The 24,117-nt window shown below is 35.2% G+C and overlaps 1 protein-coding gene across 5 annotated transcripts in view; it reads left to right on the top strand.

The window, feature by feature from the left end:
* The first annotated feature begins 2,186 nt into the window (after positions 1–2,186).
* The window catches only part of PPP1R1C (protein phosphatase 1 regulatory inhibitor subunit 1C), a 132,886-nt gene continuing 110,955 nt past the window's right edge, over positions 2,187–24,117 (top strand). The window contains exons 1-2 of one of the 5 annotated variants that reach the window (XM_063104558.1): positions 2,187–3,112; positions 4,796–4,856. In XM_063104558.1, coding sequence (XP_062960628.1) covers positions 3,032–3,112; positions 4,796–4,856 — 142 coding nt within the window. In that variant the 5' untranslated portion in view covers positions 2,187–3,031. The remainder of the gene's footprint in view (positions 3,113–4,795; positions 4,857–24,117) is intronic. The other 4 variants (XM_063104568.1, XM_063104585.1, XM_063104577.1 and 1 more) reach the window with 4 other exon arrangements.

Raw genomic sequence — 24,117 nt, forward strand, 5'->3', positions numbered from 1 at the left:
CTTGTTCTAGAGACATTTTACATCTTTCATGATAGAACCCATTACTTTCAAAAGAGAGAAAGAATAAAAGAAATGCCACCTCTGTAAGTCAGCTTGGTGGTATAGTATCCAACTGCAGATTCTCCATTCTACATCAATATCTAATTTGAAATCTAAGAGCTTCCTGATTAATTGTATCCTATAATCATGCTACTTTCTTTTCTTTTATATGAATAAATAAATATATGTCATCTTAAGATCTTTACCATGGAACTTTGTGGTGAGGACGTGTAACCACTGTAGAGATCCTGGTGGTTTCCACTGTCGTCTCTGTAGGTCCTAGTAGCCATCATAACGGCTTTGGGAGTAAAGCTAAGGCTCTAGGCAAAATTGCCTAAGTTTGAAACTGGACACTGCCACATTATTAGCTGGAGGACTTGGGGAAAATCACCTAAACTCTGATTCTCAGTTTCCTTCTTTTAAATTGGGGATGAAGATGGCAATAGAATCTATCTTAAAGAGTTGTTGTAAGTATTAAATAGATTAATACAGGTACAGCACTTAGAATAGTGCCTGACATAACATGAATATCACATAAGGGTTAGCTATTACCATTATCTCTAATATGGAGAAAAAATTTACACCGAGTATTTATTATAACTATACATACCTCATGTAAACTTCCTATTAAAAACTTTGAGGTTATTTAGGTTAGGAGTAAATCTATAAAAGCTTCCCAGAGGCAATGCTGTCATCTGAGTTTTGAAGGAGGCACTGGAGTTGGCCTGCTGAGGAACAAGAAGTTTTAAAGGGTCTAGATTGTCCCTTTATGATAGTGTCCCTGGTCAAACTATTCAAAATAAGACAATTAGTTGATGAGAACCATTTTATTGGTATTCAAAGCATAACAGATGGGGAATTTTACTTTATCACTTATTATTCTAACCTATATCAAATTATCTCATATAGGTAGAGATTCTTAGTAATTCAGGTTAAAAATGCATATCTTTAAGTCTTTTGAAAAATCTACTTGAATGAAAAATAATATCTATCTTTCCCCAAGTGGTTATGCGGCAGCCTTGTAATGAGCTCTCTTTAGGAACTGACTCATCTAAACTCACTAGAAAAAAGTTCTCCTGTTGCCCAAATTGGTAAACTTAGTGAGTAGCACAGCCAGGGCTTGGACTCAAGGCTGCCAAGTGCATGCTCTTCATTGCCATACTAAGTGAAGTTTTGTATCAGTTCCTCACCAACATTGTCTTGTTTTTCTCCTATATAATTTGAAGAAATATTCAGAGAAACACCTGCATTAATGATATTAATTCAGATTTTCTTTCTGGGGACTTTTTAAACTGTTACATAAGATGTTGTAGTGTATAAGTTTCCCTTTGAGACTACGGGGATGAACCTATTACCAGATTTCCTGCTGGTCAGCATTATTCTCCAACTAAAAGTGCTTTCACATCCACATCTTTGTTTGCTCTTTCCCCTAGTGGATATAGAAAACTACTTGAATAATGCATATTACTTTCTATATTCTTTGGACAGAATGTTGCATACTTAAATCATCAAAATGGATTCCTGGTTCAGAATCAGAGTTTAAAAGAATGAAAACTTCATTTGTAAGTGACTGGAATAGTAGTCAATGTCTAAATGTATTAAATAAATCCAAAGACATGTTTAAAAATCTAGTATTCATCAGATAATTCCTTTCAAGTAAGGAAGTAGAGAACTTAGTTCTTTTCCCCACTAAAACAGCTTCATTTTCTGGCTTCCATCACAGAAGTAGTTGACTGCATGAAGTCCATCTGGATGTGCGACCACCTCCTCTTAATGTTAATTGATGTGGCGATTTGGCCAGTGTCCCATTCTTCCCTGACCACTGGCTAATATGGCTATTATCCTCAATTCTTCTGAAGATTACCCCCTTTATGTTTTTTTTTTTTTTCAAGTCCTGATCTTTGCATATATCCCCACTATTGACAGCAAGCCACAGTGTGGATACCATTAGGTTTCCACTAATGTTTTCCAGTCATTTCTATATTCTTCCAAGTCAGAGGCTATAACTGGCTCCACCAGGAATCAAAATAGAGGTCACTGCAGCAGCAGTGACTTCCAAGCTGTTTGCTAAATTTAGCTGTCCAATACTTTCCACTCTAATAAGAACTGTGAACTGCAATTATAGAATGTTGGGACAGAATGGGAGCTTAAAGGTCATCCTATCCAACCCCCTCATTTTTCTGATGAAGGTATGTGGACCTAGATATAGCCTGTGACTTGCTTGAGGCCACAGGGCTTGTTGACAGTGGAGATGGAACTCGAACTATGATCTCCTTAGTCCCGGGGCAATGCAGTCCTGGCTACAGCACAGATGCTCTGCCTCCTATGATCAGTCTAACCGAACCAGATCTTACAGCATAAATATAGCTGGTATTACTTGTTCTGGCTTACCCTCTGTGGCCATTCATCTATTTGGTGGCTGACTGTGAAACAGCAAAGGTGTCGGCCTTATAAGTTGCTACAAGAGAAATGAAATGAGTCCATCCCCAAACCCAACCCCCAACTCTAAAATCTTCCTGCTGAGGTTCATCAATAATGAATGGCCCATCCCTGCAATACTCAGAGGGAGCTTACATTGCACTTTGGAGCAGCCGGTTAGTAATATACAGTGGATAGAGCCGTTCTTTCAAATCCCAGGGCAGTGGGTCCTTCAAGGCTAGCATAGCATTTTCAATTAGCTGCTGAGTGAATGCTTGGCATGTGTATTCGTGAAGAGGCACACAATTAGCTTACTGTTCCTTTCTGTATTGTGCTGAGAGGATCCAAGGGATTGGTGGGGAGACAGGCAAGCCAGGCATCACTGTGGATGTTGAGGAAGGGAGTCACTCAGACTTCGGCATCTTCATTCACTTGCTCGCTCTGGAATTAGAGCTATTTATTACGAAGCAATTTGTGGGCTTGGTGGAGTGTGCCTGAGGAAAAACATCCCGGACAGCACTTGGGTTAAATCTTTCCAAGCTCCTCACATCTCTGACTAATTCTCATCATTATCATGGAGCCCAACAGTCCCAAAAAGATACAATTTGCGGTGCCTTTATTCCAGAGTCAGATTGCACCTGAAGCAGCAGAGCAGGTAAGGAGAACTGGGTGGGGAACAATTCCTGCACATAAGGTAACACAAACCTACACTCTTGTTATCAATTCAAAGGTTCTCTACCTCTTGAATTTGCCTAACTTTGTGATTTTCAGGATATGTGAATGAGAAATAAGTTGGTTTCCATATGCACTTGTATTGGAGATGCAGTGGCGCGGGGGGGGGGAACTATTGGCTAAAATGCAGCAATTTGTTTGATACAAAATTAACACCCATTGGAGAAAAATGGTGATATTAAAAATTTGTATTTGGGTCCATAAATTTGTTTGCTTTTGCTTATTGAAATAACATGTTCAACATGTAGAGCACCTTTAAAAATAATCTCAAAATTAGCAACATTTTATTTCATTCTTTATGAAATAAAAAGATTCATTTAACAATGAAAGCATTAAATCCTGGAATAATTTCAGATTATAGGTCTAATATTTTACTTTAATATGTTTTTCATTGTGGATCCAGAGCAGTAATTATAAGTATATGTAACATAGGATAGATAGGATTTGTGGGTATATGTATAATTTTAAAACATTTTATTCAGATGTTACAAAAAGTATTTTAACATTTCCTGGTTTCTTTTTCTGTGTCTAATATTGGTTTACATCTGTATCACTTTTCATATTCAGATTTACTTAGACTCTTGGTGCAATGAGACCACATAAAAGATTCCTTGTAAAACTACAACTGTGGGAGGCAAAAGCAAAGGGACTTATGGAGATATCCATCTAATTCATTAATTTCTTAAATCCTAAATTATTCCCGAATCCTTTTCTAAATATTTGATACGAGGTCTTAAAAGTAATTATTGAATCTGAGACTCATAATTTTCTAGGATGTGTTTTGGCAATTTGAAGAAGATCCACCCAGACTCAGGCCAGATAAATACCACCTTGAACATGTATTTATGCTGAATGGGGCATTGCTTATATTTTAGACAAGATTTCATTACTAAATTTTACTCTCTATCCTACTGACACATACTTTGAGAATTTATCTGTGAATGAATATATTAAAGAAATAAAAGATATGAAATCAAGAGATTGTAATCATAATATGCTCCTGCAGCTCTTAAGACGAGAAAAATAAAAACCAAATCTCTTAGTTTTAAATGAATTACATATTCTCATAAGATCTGTATTCATCCTTTATTTGCTGATTTGTTCTAAATATTATACTAGAAAATAAAAAAGCTAACAATATTAATTGAAATTTAAAACTCATGCTGCTAATTAAACTGTGGCACCTGCTAGAAATTTGAGGTTTCCAAACTCTTCTTACCCCATTTAGAAATAAGGGTAATCGGGTAATGGATCTTGAAAGCATCACCAATATTATGAGGCCCCAAAAGAGGCATTAAAATTAGCAAATCATTCCTGTACCTTCACTGCATATTAATTTTCATTTGGTTCATTTGATTATATACATCTATTTATTTTCTGTGGAAATGTAGCTTTTTGGTCAAAAAAAGGGATATTGATATCTGACCGTTCTACTGTCTGGCTTTTATTATTCCACAATAAAATAAGTGAGTACCCACTGTGTGCTCTCCAGAAGTTTGCTTTTGTATGTTGGGAAAAGATAAGGATGAGACAGTTTGCAAGCTATAGAGTAAGCTGGACAGTGTCTGATTCTAACTGACGTTAGCTGGGCCTTTGTTGTTCACAGATCAGGAAAAGAAGACCTACACCAGCATCACTTGTGATTCTCAATGAACATAACCCCCCAGGTAAAGAAGCATGATGTCTTTCACACTGATGGAACAGAATAGAATTGTTTGAAGAACTTCACAGAGCATGTCATCGCCAAGGTTTCAATTCAAAATTTCAGTTAGCAATACTCTAACAAGCTAATCCATAAAATGAATCAAAAACAAAATCAGAAATAAGGATTATAGAAACTGTCTCAGCCAGCAGTCTTCTTTTCCTCCATGATGATGCACTGGTGATGATATGCTATGAATAGTTTGTTAGCGTTGTCTGTCATGTGTTCGGGTGTTTGTGTGGAATCTGGTTCAGTGCTTATTCATGAGGCTGATGGAAAGTTGTTTAATTAGGTTTCAAAGCTCAAATTACAGCCCTAGAGATGTTTATATCTTTACAGAGTAGGTTTTTTATTTATGAAAGGTTGTCATGCAGTAGGCAATGAGCCAGCATTGGCTAGAGCTTTGCTGCTGATGTCATCTCTGAATAATGCAATTGACAAGTAACCAGATCAATTTTCAGCACTGCCCATTTAAGAGCCATTCTGGATGGTTGCATCCATTTGTTGAGGTTTTATTTTCCATTTCCTGTAGAAATTAAAACTGCATTATTATTCCTGATAAAGGACTATGATCTGCAATACTCAAACATTATCTACTTATTGAGAGGGGTGATTTTAATCTCACACTTAAGTGCTGCCTCTAGAAATACAAGTAGGACAGGAAAGGTCATAGCATTAATTTGTAACCAGGCAGAACTTGGTGTTGGTTTTTTTGCAGGTAGAAACAATAAGGATGAACAAAAAGAATTTGAACAGTGGAAACATCATACATCAATTATAGGTTGTAGTGAGTGATCCAATTTAAGAATACCAGGGTAAAATAGTCCTTGACTTTTTCAGATTCCTTTCTAATTACAGAAACACATGAAAAGAAAGTAAAATTATAATAGAATATTCATTACTGGTCCCAAATACAAAAATATTTTCAGCTGATGGTAAACAAGTAGGCTAATTTACTCCTATTGAATACAAGGAATTATGATTTGATCCTACATCTTTAAAGTGCTATAGCATGTTAAAATCACTTTCAAATATCTTATCTCAGCAAATGGTAACATATTTGGTTGAATAAGTATTGCAAATAGCATGTACTTACAGTCTACAAAGAAATACAAGTAAATAAACATAATGATGAAATCTTCTTAGTCTGGAGGTAATTTTATAGCAACTTTCCATCACTGCCTTGCTCACAGTGGCAGACATTTCCACAATATTTTAGAACTTTTCTTCTTATGCCAACCTTGAAGAGTGGTGCCCAACTTGATTTCTAGGTATCTTCTACGAGAGAGCAACTTTCAGAGTTCTATAATCATTGTTACTGTTTGAGTATAATGAAGTCATATAAGTGACCTTGTGGCTCTCATTTGAACCCCCTAAATAGTTACTACTGCTTCTCGAGTGTCAAATATGTGCTATTTTACAGATGAGAAAACTGTGTATTAGAGAGGTGAAGTAATTTTTTCAAAGTTATTCCACTAGAAGTTACAGATTCCAGAGACAAACTCAGATAATTCTGATTCTAAAGCCCATGCATTTCCTACAGCATGATGCTGGCCCTGAAAATTTCAGCTTGCCATGGCAAAGGCTCTGTTTAAACATTCCGGCCCTATAAGCAAGAAAACACAAACTTTAAACAAATCCTTTCTCTGAGCCACTGCGTTTGGTAGATTAGGAATTGTATTTAAATGCCCCTGGAACCAGATTTAATTTTTCTCTAGAAACTTTTTTCTTACCAGACATCCCAATCACTACATGGCATTGTCATATTTCCCTAATTGATCTTATTCGTCTCTTTGTTTATAAGTTCAATTGGAGAGAAATTAGAAGGAAATAGCATCTCACAGAGAACTAAGTCATCTTACTAATATCAACTTCCTGCATTTTCATTCTCCTTTATGGAAACAAAAATCCTTTACAAGAGACTGCTCAGTCTTTGCTTATGTGTAGCACTTGCATCAGGTATGGAAAGAGATTTGGACTAGTGACGAGCTCTTGCAGCAAAAACTCTGAAAGCTTATAGTTTTCCCATAAAAATGATCTAGCACCATTGTTACTAGGAAAATAACTCTAAAAATCCAAAAAACAAACTAACAGCAACAAAAGAACACCAAACCAAACCGAACTTGAATACTGGTCTTTATTAGCCATGTAGTCTTGGGTAAGGGACATCTCCAGTCTTAGCTTTGTCATCTATAAAATAGGAATTATAATATCCATTCTTTCTACCTCATAGGGCTGTTGTAATGATCAAAAGAATTAAAATGAACATACCTTAAAAACTGCAAAGTTCAACAAATATTAGGTATCATTAACTGATGTATTATGGGATACAAACTTTGCATGCAGTATTTAAGAGTTAAGATATATTCTAACAAGAACAGCAGCATATTCATAATCTCATCTGTACTGAATATTTCTGCCCTACACAACAATTCTTTATGTTCAAACACTATGTGAACACCCTCTATCAAATAAAACAAAACAAATAATAACAGCAACAACAAAAAACCTCAGAAGTGTTAAATGACCTTTTTTAAGCAATTGTTTCTTCTGGCCCTCAAAAGCAAAGTGTTCTTTGACAAAAATTGGGTGTAGCTTTAAACCCTGGTAAAACTAAACAAATCTCTTCAGTTCACTGAAATTGTCCAGGAAATTGGATGTTATTGGAATCACCTGTCATTAATGCTGTTTAAAATTCACATCCCTTAAAATCTTTCTTGCCAACTAAGAAAGCAAAGAATATTAAATTTTTCATTACAGAAGCATAATTAACAAACCCTTCTGATTCATATGATGAGATCAGTATGTTGCAATCATTGCTAAATGAATTAAACATAGCTTACTTTTTTACTTTAATCTTTTCAGGAGTTTGCAGAAATAGTCAATTATAAAAGAGTATTTGAAAGAATGACTTAATTTTAGATTTAGATATACGTATGTATTCTATTAATATTTGGTAGAGGAGAAATAGAATAGAAAGATTTTTCAACATGTATGTAGAGCTAGGGCTAGGGTCTGGAGCTCACAGACCCCTCGGACCTGTTCACAAACCCTTCACACACAGGTCTGCGAGTTAGGTAACAGGAAAAGGTCCTTGGAGCCTTGGTTGAAGAAAGAATAGTCTTTATTCAGCACACACACATCTAAGAGCTAAACAGTCCAAAGAGAAACTGAGCAGCTGCCAGCAAAGTAAACATACTCTGTTTTTAGACATGAGCTCTGCCTAGCCCTTCCTTCACACACTGAAGAACACACAAGAATAGCAACAAACAAAAAGATAGACAGGTGTACATGTGCACTAACTCCACCCCCACACAACTTGTTTACAAAGAATGTGCTGTACCACCCCCAACCAGACCTGACAGTGAGGGGGCCTGACTAAACTACTCTATTTTCCCCACAATGTAAATCCAGATTTTTTTGTTTGTTTGCTAGCTCATCTATGCTAGTCTAAACACATAGAAGAGGTAGGCACCTGTATGGTTGGATTCCAGGGGCAACCAAACGTCCCATCAGTCCCTTTATAGCAAATAACCTAAAATTCTCAGTAGTAGATACACTATGGAAATATACACATAACCTGTTAAGGACATATCATCTTTTGGCATGAATTAGTAAATGAGTTTAACTCAAAATAATGGGATATGGAAATAAAACCTTAAATTAAAAGCATAAGGCCTGGGAAAATTTAAACCAAAAGGTGTGTGTTTATGGTAGGAAGGATAGAAACTACATATTTGGTTCCAGAAATAAACTCTGAACAGCCAGGTGGCAATAAAAAAATACTGGAGGCCTGAGATAAGAGTATAGGGAATCCCCAAGGACAAATTTCATCTTTGTCAAGTTTTTTCTGGGGCTACCAATGGGAGTGACCTATGTAGCAAACTGCTTCTTTATCTGTATTTTCAGTTCTTCTTCTGATTAAGGGCCTGTTTATGATAAGCCCTCTGAAGCTACACTACAGAGTATCATTGTCTGTTATTGTACTGTGTTGCTTGCTCTTACTCTTGTATAATCTGTGGTTAACTGCTTTGGTTCCTGTATTTTTATCTAGAGGGATACCTACACATGAATCCTTTTTATGTAGAAATAAAAGGCAAAGTCACTTTCTGTGATTTATTTTATCACATTTATAGATTTATTTAAACATTACTTGTCTTTAAGTAGACTTATGAGAATATTGTATATTTGGCTACTAGTATTAGAAATCTAGAGTTGGAAAAGTATATCAGAAAATACCTAGTCTAACCACACATGTTCATGAATAACTTACATAAACCACCCCAAGTTCCTGAGACATTCTCCATTTTATATTCCTCGAAAAAGGACCTATAATTACCACTGGTTTTCAATTCCAAGTCTGATTATTTTAGATGTTAGAAAATATAGTTTCTTATACCAAATGAGATAAATTCCCCATTTTATTCTATAATAACTCTTCATTTATTCTATTCAATAAATGTTTCTTTTTGTACCTTTTAAAATAAACGAAAAATTCTTTATTATTCTATATTTTCATTTCTGGATTGAATGTCCCCAGTCCCCCTAAGGGGCTTAATGGACTCTATCTAAATTCTCTCTCTCTCTCTGCCTTTGGAGCCCAGAGCTGGACACAGTCTTCCAGTAAAAAGCCAGCCTAGCCCAGGCCTTCTGAATATTAAAGTTTGTGGCATCCATTATTTTCCACTTAATGCTAAGCAGAGACTATATTGTTATAATTATATTTAATGGACCTGATGCCTATTAAACAAGAGTGAACCTAAGAGGCTGGGAGCTAAGTGAAGATTTGGGTAGGTACCCAGGAGTTTTGGCGTCATGTAAAAGCTTGTTGTACATCTGAAAAATGGGACCAGAAACATAATGTAAAATGGTTTTATGGGGATATTTATTGAACTTCCAATCACGGCCAAAGTTGGGGGAGATTGACTTTCTCTTTGACCCTTTTAGCTCCAAATGTTCTTATAAATTAGGGATAAAAATAAAAGGACATTCTCACATGCCTTCAGACCCTAAAAATTTGTTGATATGAAACATATGAGATGAGAAATATCACACTATCTTCTTTCAAACTTGATAGTAATTTTAGTCGTTATAGAGAACTGAGATTTCCAATTGCTTGGACTATTTGGCTCCGCAAACTGAAAAAAAGGCACGGTCCACTCTGTACGCAGCATAGGACTTGCTAAATGAGGCATGCATTTCAGGACTCTAAAACTAAAGCTAACTAATGAGATTTTGAAGTCTCTGGATTTAGAATCCTGAGAGGTTGGATGATAGTTAGATAATAAGGCTGAACTCAGACTGAGTTGTTCAAAACACAGAGGGCATCCAGAAATTTCTGATGATGCTCTCCTTATCCAAAAATAATGAGAAGTTTTGCAGGGTCAACAAAGTGAATGTGGAGTTTTATTTACAGTGTATCTCTTTTCATGGAGACCCTCTGTTTTACAAAATGAATGATTATGTGGTCAAAAGGCAAGTTAGCTGGGCACCTTGAATGGATATTCCAGGACTAACACTGAAGATTTCCCTGGGACTCTTAAAGATGGGTAAGACAACATCAGACCCAGACCTGGAGGCACCCCCAGGGACCTCCCACAGACCTCCAATCAAATGTGTTCAAATAAAAGCTATGCTGGCTCGTAGTCCACATAGCTACGTTTCATTTTAAGTTTTCTCATCTTCTTTGGGAATGTGGTGGCAATTCATTGTGATCCACAATCCTTGCTGATTGCTCAGCACTTACTTTGCCATATCAATATTAACGACAGAACAAAACAAAGGTCCAATATTTGCAGACCATTCAAGAATTATCTGGTGTCAATTTCTGAGGAATTGTTGGAAAAACCTATTTTTTTCTCCTCAGCATTTATTTCTATAAGTTATTTAATGCCAAACCACGTTAAATGATGTAAAGACATGTGATGCATGTGGCTTTCAGTGATGCATGCACTGTGCCATTGATTGATTTTCTCATAATTATTCAATCTGTGCGGCCAAATACCCAATCAATTGGAATAATTGAGCCAAAGATGAGGTTCCAATTCTTTGTAAGGCTATGGTTTGCTATAGTGTAAACGTTCAAAGGAACTAGCGTAATCTTCACATTAAATGAAAGCAAAATGAAAGGGAAAATCATAAAACTGTGAAATATTTCTACTTTATTTTGGCAAGATGATGAGTTTTACTCATTTTGGATAATAGCATATACGGCTCACCTTTTACAGAGATTTAAGAAAATATTAGAAATATCTCAGTAGAAGATGACAGAATGATGGTAGAGTCAATTCACTTCATCTCCCTTCGTCTCTGTTTCCCTACATGTGCGGGATATAGCAGATGAAATACCTGTAAGGTACTTTTGCATCATGTAGACAGGCATTGGCTTTGGAATGAGATCTGGTTTGAATCCCAGTTTTGCCAGTTACTGGTGGTGAGATATTTGGTGTGTACTTAACTCTGTGGGCTTGGTTTCTTCCTTTCTTCATCTTCTTATTTTTAATTGAAATATAATTGATTGTGCATATCTGTGGGGTACAGGGTTGAATATCAATACCTGTGTGCAATACGTGATGCTTAAATCAGGATAATTAATATATTCAACATTACACAGTGTAGTCATTTTTATGGCCCTTTACCAATTTCTTGCTACCTGTGCCTCTTCCCACCTCTGTTGGCTTCAGTTCTGTTCTGTCCTTTTGAAAGTTCAATGAATTATTGTGACCATCCCCCCCCCTCTTTTCTTTTTTGTTTTTACCTCCCACTTATGAGTGTGGACATATGGTATTTCTCTTTCTGTGCCTGGCTTATTTCATTTAACATAATTTTCTCTAAGTTCATCCATGTTACCGTGAATGGCAGAATTTAATTCTTGTTTATGACAGAGTAGTATTCCATCGAGTATATATACTGCATTTTCCTTATCCAGTTGTCTGTTGATGGACATTTAGGTTGGTTCCAACTCTTGGCTTGGTTGTGACTCTTGGCAAATAGTGCTGTGATAAACATGGGAGTGCAGGTATCCCTTTGACATGATGATTTCCATTCCTTTGGGTATGTACCCAGCAGTGGGATTGTTGGATTGTGGGCAGTTCTATCTCCAGTTGTCTGAGAAACCTCCACACTCTTTTCCATAATGGCTGCACTACTTCACAGTCCCACCAACAGAGTAGAAGAGTTCCCTTTTCTCCACATCTTTGCCAGCATTTATTATTCTCAGTCTTTTTGATAATAGCCAGTCTGATTGGGGTGAGATGATACCTCCATGTGGTTTTGATTTGCATTTCCCTGATGCTAAGTGATGTTGAGCATTTTTTCATGCATCTGTTGGCCATTTGTATGTCTTCCTTTGAGAAATGCCTATTCAGCTCCTTTGCTTATTTTTCAATCGGGTTACTTTGCTTTTTTTTTTTTTTTTACTGTTAAGTTCTTTGAGTTCTTTTTATATTCTGGCTATTAATCTAGAAAAGGTTTGTAAATTCAGGTTTTAAATGAAATGAGCTGACAATAATTTTTAAGTTTCTAACTTAATTTTTAAGTTTCTTTGAATTAAAACCAATAGATTAAAAACTAATCGCATTACTTGAAAAACCTTGAATAAAAAACATTGAAATTACTGGCATAGATTCAAATAGTGAGATTTCTAAATTATTTTTTAAAAAATAAGAAGAGTATTTTAATGCTGATATTAATACTGCTTTGTGATTATCTTCTCATTTGAGTAGGTTTCATATGCTCATTTCAGTGGTTCATGAGCGTAAGGATATTATAATTAGATAGAATGTGAGCTTCACCTGCTACCACCTGAAAGTTAATGTCTAACTAAAATATATCGTCCATCTTTAAAAACAGCTTCTCAAGTCTTGACCTCAGCATTTCTGTTAATGGTACCTCCGTTCTTCTAATTACTGAACCACACAACCTTGGAATCATCTCTGACTCCTCTACCTCTCCCTGGTACCTTAAATCTGTTGATGTCTTTTCTGCTGACTCTATTCTATAGGTTGAACCTGTCTCTCTGTATATTGTTGCATCTTCTCAGCCTATGACACTTAATGCTTTATTCTAAGATCACACAGTAACTTCTAAACTAGGTTTCCATGACTTTAACAGTGGGAGGTGGTTTCATATCGTGCTAAGAGCCCTAAGCTTAGAATCAGTGACCATGGGTTTAAATCACCGCATGACCAGAAATCTCTGAGTCTTAGCATCCTCCTCCATGGAGCGCAGACCAGGGCACAACTCCAGCACCGGTTGTGTGTGTGGGAATGAGAGGTGAGGGATGCTAGTAACACTACTGATGCTAGGCTTGTTCTTCTTTCCCACACAGGCTTTGGCAGATGTATTATATAATGCATGATTAACTATGGCAGCTTTACTCTTCGTAATTGATTTGTCATGAGCTCTAATTTGTATCCCATAATTTACCTGTCCTACCTTTTAATTAGCTATGATAAGGCACATGGGGTCTTCTCATGAAGAACTTGTATATTTCATCATAATCTACACATCACTCTCATTTCTTCCTTTAAATAAGTCAGTCATTTCCTCCACAATCTATAGAATCTTTATTACTCAAATTGTTGACGTTGAACTAAAGCTGAGACTTGATTAAAAGAAAATAAACAAACGGAGGAAAATAATTCTGTTAGAGTATGGTGATATTACTGCTCCGTTTCTTCCCCCACTTTGGGTTGAGGACTCACAAAGCAGAACACAAGGACCTTGTTCCTTTGCCATAGGGACCCTCCTATTGAAAATATTTTCTCAAAATGGTTAAGGATTTCAGATCAACTGGAGACAGGCTTAGGCCTGATTTGCTTCCTGAAGCTCTGTAAGGATTACCCACACTTTCTTGATGGATTCTAAGCACTGTCCACTTACCCCCAGTGATTAAAAGATTTTCAAGAAATAATGCCAGAGACCCACTCACCATCACATTTCAGTGAAGGATAACAGTGTGACTGACTGAGCAAAAATGGTTCATCTCAAATTCTATTACAGGTGATTTTACTTGGTGAAAAGGCCAGAGTTCCTATTTTACTCAGCCAATAAAGGACACGTTTTTACATAAGGGACTGGAGATGGCTGCAAATATTTTCATACTCCAGTCCGACAGTACATAGCCATCATTGGAATCAAGGCAAACACCAGCTGTCCTGGTTATATAAAGTTATAGAATAAGAAATGTATTCAAAATATATTTTGATTTATATTTAAGACATAAAAGACAAAAAATGCCTATAAGCGACAAGAAAGAAAACTTAAAAAGAAAATGGATAAGCTCAAAGGCAAATTTAAAGGGGGGAATAGAAATGTATCTTACTTTTGGTTGTTTCAAAGTTTGCAAACATATTTGTCCTGTAATGTATCTCCTCAACAACTCTGTGAGTTGAATATTTTAACCTCTATTTTAGAGATGGAGAGTGACGGGTGAACTGCTCAAGGTCAAAGAAGTTAGTAAGTTAGTAGGTCTGAAATGTAAACATAGGTTGTCTATCCAAGATCAATGCACTTCCCAACACATTAATAACATTTTTCTTTCTATAAATAAGCAAGATCTTACTCTTGCTATTTTATTTCTGTCTTCTTTACCGAAGTAAATATAAACAAGTTTCTCATGGTAACTCAGTCACATGAGACTCTGTTGACTACGATAACCCAGGGTACACTGCTTTCTTTATTCCAAAGTGAGTTTGTTTTGAAGTAGAAATTAATATTTTTTTCATTTCTTTGATGTTTATTAGTTAAGAGGACTTCTTTAGAGTTTTTAATACTAGATGTCTTATTATATAAACAAAAGCCAAAAAAATCAGATATTCAAACAGAAAATAAATCTCACCCATTATTCCCTTCTTAGAGTTGGACCCTGGTATTTCTTCATCTCTCTGTTTGCCTACCTATATATCTTCACTTATTTTTTTTAAAAAAACTGTTGTCTTGACTTAAAACTTCATTAGTTGAAAGGCTAAGAGTTTACATTTGGATTGACCCAGAATATGACCAATTTGTGCACATACTGGGATGTTATCTTCCCCACACATCTGTTTGTAGCTCCTCTTATCCTATCAGACTCAGATCAAATCCCCCTTCCATTGTGAAACTTTTATGGACCATTCCAGCTGGAAGTTTTTGTACCAGAAGGAGTAAGAAGTCACTGGATCTATTATGACATTTGTTTCAACTGATTGTCCAATGCCTTTGTCACCTAGTAATGCCCTGAAGGAATGGATCATAAAATTAATAAACTTCAATGTGGGGAGAAAGAAGAAAGATTTGGTCATGAAGCCCTTTCATGTGTATAAGGCTTTAGTTAAGTCCTCTCTGGATAACAGAGCTGTAGAATAAGTCTCTGAGGACCTGGGGTGGATGAGTGATTAGGAGGGACCTTCACTGTGGAACGAAAATAAAGGCCATTAAAACTAACGTGATTGTTCCACAAGGTTTATTCTTGCCCTCACATTTCACAAGTACCTACAAATGCTGATGCATCACGGGCTCCTACATTAAATATTTATGGGCGTGATTTAAAGTGGCTTTTGAAACACAACACACAGGGTGAACATAGTTCTTCAGATCACCTCAGCAAGAATGAATTTTAATAGTAGAGGACCTGAGTTAGTTGTTCCATTGTTTTAGTATAGATACACTGTGAGGTAAGCACCACAGATAATTAGTGACTGCAAGTGCATAGACAATTTTGCATAATGATGACTTTGGAACATCTTGGGCTTTACAGGACAATTTAAAGACTTAACATATTTTGTTTAATTTTATTCTTTTGCTGTCTTTAAATTATTCACATCTAATTCAGTAAAATAGCAATGCTAGAAAACTCAACATGTGCTCAATTTGGCTGCTTTTTTCACAAGAATATAGGAGTTCAAGAGTTCAGTTTGATACCATCAGATAGTAAACATCTCTATCCCACTGTATGATCATATACTTTCCTTTCTATAAACTAGGTATGTGTCCAGATAAATAGGGGCTAGGTGTTCTTTTCAGTTCCTTTAAAAGATTAAAAATGCATATCTTATCCAAGAATTCTCCTTAAACTAATTTCCCTTTTTAGCAATGTTATCAGGAAATAGCAACCTTGTAGTCAATACTAAAAATCAAACAGTTTATTATATATAAAAAGCATTCAAATTTATACAACTTCACCCAAAAATCCATTTGATTTGTTTGGAGTAAGATTTCTATCTAAGCAGAACTGAACAATTGTAAGAGAAATTATTTGAGAGTGGACATTGCACTGTATCTCTCCTTTTCCGCACTTTCATGCAAGGAAACCATAGAAACAACTTACTCTGGCCGCAGTGAATTATTTGCAAGCATACATATATATATAGATTCACATTACAAGATTCCAGCTGCTGTATTATTTTCTGACTGAGTCAGATCAGATTATGTTCTGTGTATTTCTGTTATCTGGTTACTTATTAATATGTCTATTATTGTGGGCATAGTGCAGTTATATTGCATAACAGTGAGCTCATTGCAGGCACCAGAACCATTTCCTCATTTTTTAGCTTAGTCGACATTCTTCCTAATATTTTTTCCAGACATACCACAACCTACTTTCTATGAAGATAATTTTTTTCTTTTAGTATTAAATTTTTATGTATAGCGGTTAGAGTTTGAAATTGCCTCATTGTTTTTAGAGTTATTGGTCTTCATTTCACATCAGCAAAAAACCTGGAAGACTTTACCATCAAACTAGTTAGGAGAAAATAACTTTCTTAGATATGAAATAAATTTGAAACTGTGATATAAAATAAATTGAGAAGAATTAGAATGTGATTTTCTTATCTCCAAATCTTATATTCTAAGGAATGTATGCAAACTGAAAGTGAAACCAGACAAAACAAAAAAATTAAGTGACTATTTATATTTTTATTAATAATAATTGTTATATAATAAAGAACAAGATTCTCTGTGTTTGAAGTACAATACTGAGATTTTGGCTTATGTTTATTCATAATCTTGGTTGAATGTTTCATGAAGGAAAGAAGAAAATGACTAAGACAAATGCACCAAAATGATATTTCAGGAACTGAAAAACAAAATATTATTAGCTTGTAAAGACACTTTATTAATGTGCTTCAGAATCTAGACAGATTTACATGCTCTTAAAACTCCAAATCCAAACTGACAAGTACAGTAATATTCTCACCAAATATTTGGTTGGAGAAAGAATGTATATTTAAAAACTGTGTTTATGAGATCGCCCCAACTATCTGTACATTGTAAGTCTCCCCTTCCTCTTCTATAACTTGTAGGACGGTATATCATGCAGAGCAATGGCAAGAAAACAGAAAACAAAACCAAAAACTCTCCAAATCTGCCACCAACTATCATATTGGGACAGAATTGACCTGTACTCTCTCCCATGGCCAAATAAACAGCAGGGAACTTCCTCTGGCAGGAGAGATTCATATCCTGGAAAGCTGTCAACATATTGGGGAAACAGGGTCACTAAATTATAAAGGAACCACATAAATTGCCAATATTTTAAATTGTCAATATTTTATTGTGATAAAGGCATCTGCAATTCATACTTACATTTAAGATCTGTTCTACGTGTTTTTGCCTCATCTTTTCCAAATAGTACTCTTGTATTTCACTGACATTGTTTGTTTTTTGTTCCTGTAATGCTTAGATTTGTTAGCCTGAAGGAATCCTTGGTGAAGCAAAATTCTCCAAATGTACTTTATTCTCAAGCCTGAACTAACATTGCTAGCCTGATTGGCTACTGTCCTGAAATCTCACCTGAAATCTTTGAATTCTCACCTGAAACTTTGAATAGAAAATTTTTCCTATTTAGAATGCCCTCACCACTACTCTATTTAACTAAATACTTGCATTCTTTTAGAAACTCAGATCCATCTTATTTCATTCATTTTTGGACATAGAAATACATGGAAATATGTTTTGTAGCAGCTCAGACCTGAAAACATACCACTAAATAGAGTACAGTTAGGCAGCAATTTAAATTCCCAAATTTCCTACATTCTACCACAGGTGAACATAAATTAGTTTTGTGGCATTCCAACCTAGTAAACTCAATAGCAACCTCTATAATTTAGTTGAATTGTAACTTTTGTTTTTTTTAACTGCACCTTACCATTTGGACCTTGCACAAGTTTAATCAATCATGAGAAAAAGGAATACTCAATAGCCACTCAACTCCCATTAAAAACATCCTCCTTTCATTAATTATAATCCTTAATAATTAAGGATTATTTTTTACAAGCAAAGAAAGCATACGATGAAATTGGTATTGTATTGTATGGTTTCTACTTTGATCTCAACTCTCTGCAGGATTACTTTCTCCAGGAATTTCAACAATTATTTGTCAAGATTCCACTTGACCATTTTCAGGGATGAGGATTTTGGCTCTTTTTGAAGCATCATGGTTATGATTGAACCTAATGGTTATAAAGGCATGCCTTATATCTAGTTAAAATATCCTTCCTGAATTTTTCAACTGTTGGTCTTTTTTTTTTTTTTTTTTTGCCTTTTTTTTCGTGACCGGCACTCAGCCAGTGAGTGCACCAGCCATTCCTTATAGGATCCGAACCCTACAGCGGGGGCGTCGCCGAGCTCCCAGCGCCGCACTCTCCCAAGTGCGCCACAGGCTCGGCCCCAACTGTTGGTCTTGATCTGTCCTTTGGAAGGATCTCATAAGAAGTGTAACACTCCTGGCTGAGAACTCTTCATGTGCTGAGGGATGGATATCTCATTTGCTCTCAATATTCTGCAGATTTAAGGAACTGAAAGGAGTTCTGTATGATGTAGCATGGTGTGGCAATAGGTGGGGGAGGAGATTAGGCAGGTGCAATGTTGAGGACAATTATAAACATTTTCAAGGATTTAGAATTAGGAACCACAAAATGGTTTTAAACAGGAGAACTCATATGCTCAGATTTTACTCTAGAAAGGTCCCTGTGGCTGCAAATAGAGGGTAGACAGGAGGAAGCAAGCCTGAATGCATGGAGAGTTAGTGTACTTGAGGATTTATTGGATGGCAGAGGGGGAGGTGGTGGAAGGAAAGAAGACTGAGTTAAGGCTGTAGATGCTGAGGCCTTCCCTAACAAGGCAGAGTGTGTTTGGGGAGGAGTAGGGGAGGGTGATGAATTCAGAATGGAACACATTACTCTAGATATGGTAGATGAAATAGACAGCTCTCATTCTAATTTCATATGAAATATTCATAACATTCCTGGAAGAAATTCCTCAATAATAGAGCCACTGGTATTAAAACCCAATTTACTAAAGTCTTTTCAGAGTTACCACAACGTACTTATAAAAAGAAGGAAATGTTTACCTACTAATTATTACTTTAATAATGTTGGCAATATATTTACTATAGGTTCAATGGAAAAACAATGACTGTTTTAAATCATTAAAAGAAATCCAGTTAGACATATACATCATTAGTCATGCAATTAATATTAGTTACTCACATCCAATGATCTGCTGAGTCATTAATGTGCTGCCAGACAATCTGGGGCATGGAGTATTATCCTACCTCTGACACCTGTTCCACATATATGGGCTCTAAGGAATGGCTAATCCTAAATTGTACGACCTCAGTTCAATATCTCTCTTTGATAAGTTTTACCTCCTTTTCATTTTCAGTTTTTAGCAAAGTGAGTATGTGTGACTGAACAAGTTATCTAAGCATGGGTCTTGGAAGATCTGAAGATATAGAAGTCAGAAGTAGTAATTTGTTTCAATTTGTAACTAAGGGCATTTCTTATATTCCATACAAACTCACATATTTTGTATTATTTTTGTTATTTATATCATTATTTTCAGGTCTTAAACATATGCCTGACTGACTACACTATATATTTGATCATTCTCTTGTTCCCAGTTTTTTGATCCCAATCTTGGAAAAATTATATTTCTAGCAGTGTAGTGCGGTATAAGCACAAGATGTAACCTTTGGAAGTGGAAGACCTAGGCTTGAATGCCAGTTACTAGTTCTGTCACTTTAGGCAAGTTACCCATCCTCTATGAGCTTCAGTTTGCTCACATAGAAGATATAATTAGTAATATCTACCTCATAGGATAGCTTTGAAGATGAAAATAATGAGTGAAAATAAAGTAATGTTTGGCATTACAGCATTGCAGTTTTAAAGCCAATAGTAGTAAGAGTAAATAAAACAATAATATTTGGGATATTGTTAAAGCAAAGAGAATGTTCTCTTTTCTTTCCTCAGCTGGAAATCTTACCAATCTAGTCATTGCACTTGTTAGTTATGTTTGATGGTAATTTTATAAATTAGGGGCTGGAGTGTCCCCAGTGACCACTGGGTGAAATTAAGGAACTAGAAACTTAAAAATAAATTAAAGGGAATTTGGACTAATTCCTGTTATTATTGTCTATGATTTTATTAAAACATATAAAGACTTGATATCTGGAAGTGAGGCTTTGGTTATAACAGATCAAAGACATATATCTTCATCTTCAATAGAACCTCTGAAGACTTAAAAAATATTACCTTTTAATTTCTTGGTCAAAAAATAAGGATTAGATGAGAGAGACTAAGTGGATTTAAAACTAATCACATCTGCACAAATGGTGTAGAGTATAGATGGAACAAGATTTCTTTAAAAAGAGAAATAGTGATACTCTAGCCAGTTTGTCTATATTTGCTGCTGACACCCATTGATTCTCAGGACTAAAGGATAAATGTTACTGTGGAATGTGGTTACAGTTTTGAACAAAATCACATGGACCAATTGAAAAATTGTCTTTAACATTTCTAAACATCTTTTCTGGCTGATCTGTTCTTTTGTTAACAATGGCCTTGAGTTGTAAGCAGTGTCTTGTAAGGCAGATGTGTTTAAACATGTGAAAGCCATGTGCCATTATGAGTGAAACACAAAGAATTTGAAACTCCACCCTACACTTAAGCCATTATTGAAATATTTGAGGTGTTACAAAAAAGCAAGAAGCTTAAAGTCTAGCAATGGTTGAAGTGAAAACTGTGGACATTGTGATATCAGGATTTGAACTGGTTAACCTGCCTTCTCACTGCTTGTTAGTAGCTTTCAGAGTGTGCATCTTGTCGATCTTCTAAATGAGGATGTGGGGTAGGTATTTCCTTGTTTAACTGGTTAGGTTATTGCCTATAGTCTCATGCTTTAAGCTATAAAAATTGTTTGCTTCTTGTTATTTTATTTATGCGGAAGCAGTGAGGAAATAAGTAAAAACAAAAACAATACTGGAAGTCAGGGAGTCTGAATTTTAATTTTAAGTATGTGATGATCTAGCTCATGAAGGAGCTGATCACCAAATGTCTTTGAGTTTCATTTTGTGAATCTATAAAATGAAGATATTTGATGAAATGACATTCTTGATCCTTTCCCTGTGTTGAAATTTAACAATTTTACAGTTATTGTAGGGGACACACACACACACATAGATATTCTAACACAATACATAACTGATTGCTCATCATGTTCCATCAGTCTACAGTGACTTACTAATTTTAGAAAATATCAATAATAATACTAAACAATACTGGTTTTTCTATAGTTACCTTCCACACTTAAGTGTCATTTAGTATCCAATTGAAATTCCATTCTAAGCTTGAAGCTTCACAGGAGAGACCACTTGAATGTTAATCCCCAAATCTTCTTTGTACATAATGCCTTATTTGGAATTCTATGCTTTTAAGAATAATGCCATACTGAGATATATGGTGGTGAAACGAAAGAGAGCTAGACAATAGTGGATCTTGTTCTGACTTCCACTAACCAAATAACCTTCATAAGGTAATTCACCTTATTTTCCCCCAATGCCATTTTTTCTCTCTAAGACTATAGATGGAAAGTGTCTGGGGCATGTGAGATTTATCTAGAACTATCAAACATGTAGTGGCTGAACATTTTAAGTGGATTTAGTATACTCATATATAAAAATATTTCAAAGTAGAAATCAATGTCTTTGCATAAATATCGGTGAAATATAATGTCAGCTAATTATTTGCAATTCAAATAATGTAATTATAAACAAATTATATTTAGTGTGAAAACAAGTGCATTATAATATGCTTGATATTGAGTAATGTGGGACAGAGCCCTCACAGTCACTGCTGGTGACTTGGGTGAAGGCACATTGGTAACAGAGGGGCAGACTCAGTGATTTCCAAGGACATTCCCATCTCTGACATTTTATAATTATATTCACTGTTTTTTAAATAATGCTTTAATTATAACTCTTGATGGTTTGCCATCAAAGAAAACAGATAATGCATTTTTGTGATAACTTTACTTTGAAGGTAGAGGTGTGAAGTTTTGGTGCAAGGTCGATGGGTTCTGGTGAAAGGTGGATGTGGGTTTATATCTCAGTTTTACCACTTTGCGATCACAGCATCCTACAAAGGTGTCATAATTTCCTTGAAACACAGTTTCTTCATCTGAAAATAGTGCAGTACTGTTCTTCTTATGTGAATATTAAATAATTAAATAAAAGAATACAGTTATTGACACATGGTAGTTGTTTAGCAAAAGTTTCCTTTTTCTTTTCATTTTAAACATAAACTGGCAATTTTATATAAATAGTTATGTATATATTTGAAATAGAAACAGATTCCTAGTCTCTTGTAGCTAAAACATGGTAATGTTTCAGCTTCTATAAACCACAGGCATCATCTAGACTACACATCTAATTTTGTCTTTGTTTCGGGTAACTAACTGTAGGAGTCTGGGTTCCCAATTATATGGTCAACTGTACTTATCCCTCTATTAGCTACTTAAAAGTGGTTAGACATCTGTTTAAGTTATGTGTCGTTTTTATAGGCTAGATCCTAAAATACTAAGTTTGTTTGATTCATAGCCAAATTTTCAATTACAGAACTAAAGTATTAATGTCACTTTCATCCATGATCCAAAAGGAATCTTTCCTTGTCATCACAAATACATGGTAGTATATAGTTTACCCATCTTTGAAGAGGTTGAGCCATCTTTGAAGTCTTTGCCAAATACTTGGTAAGCCAACAGGTTTTATAAGTTTCCACTAAAGGCAGACATTTTAAGTGGATCAACTACATCCCTAAGGCATTTATTTATTTACTTACACTTTTACTTAGTGTAAGTTTATCAATTAATTAATAAACTGATGAAGAAAAAAATGACATTTTTGGGAACACACACACGTATGTATGTACATACAAATATATAATCAAGATATATCAATATACTTTAATGTAAATAATTTATAATTTGGGGGCTTATCTAAGTCTCTAATTTAACTCTTTAACCATTATACAGCAACCTTTTTATATTGTTAAAATCAGTATCATCAAAATTTTTTTCTCAATTCACTCTAATTTTTGTATAACTTACCACAAAATTTATATGAATTTCTCCTTGCTCACTGTTTTTGCTTTTATGGCTATAGGTTTGCATATAAACAAAAAAACTCTGTATTTTAGAATAAAATGAGATCAAGGTCTTGCCAACCCTGAGATTCCATGACTCTGGAACAGGCCTCAGTTAATTCAATTTGATTGTAAACTCTCTGGAACAGCAGTTTTGTGTCTTGTTCTTCTTCGCATCTGTTCTTCACAAAGTCTAGCACTATACTTGCACTTCAGAATGTTAACATTTAAAGAACATAGAATTAAATTGAGCTAATTTTTTCATTCACTCGTTCAGTCAGTTAATAGGCATTTCCCACTGAACACATGTTCTAGGCATTGGAGATGCAGTGCTGAAGAAAGCAATTTCTTCTGTGAATTTGTGTTCTGTCAACAATGAGAGAAATAAGTTAAAATGTATAGTGCGGTATCTGATAAAATATGTTCATTCACCTCCCTGCATGTAATAGTTTACTACGGAACTCATTGTTTTCATAGAAAAGATTACATTGCAAACCATTCTGTTATTCTCTAAAGAGATGTGTCACACTAAAGCTCTAGATTTCTGGGAAAAGTCAACAGAAGGGTAAAAATACTTTTTTGTTTTGCACTGTAAAACAGTGTGCTGTTTATACTGATAAATGGTCATTACTCTAAATTAACGTCAGTTAAAAGGACACGGTTATAGTTCAGTTACAGTTCAAGTTGTTTGAGACATTATGTGCGTTCAGACTAAGCCATTTCTATTGACTTCCCTCAAATTTATCTTTGAGATCTTATCTTCTTAAATATATAAAGAGAAAAATGGACAGTAATGTGAAAAAAGTGACTTCACACTATATAGCTTTT

This window comes from Cynocephalus volans, chromosome 1 (assembly GCF_027409185.1).
Source record: "Cynocephalus volans isolate mCynVol1 chromosome 1, mCynVol1.pri, whole genome shotgun sequence".
Taxonomy (NCBI): Eukaryota; Metazoa; Chordata; class Mammalia; order Dermoptera; family Cynocephalidae; genus Cynocephalus; species Cynocephalus volans.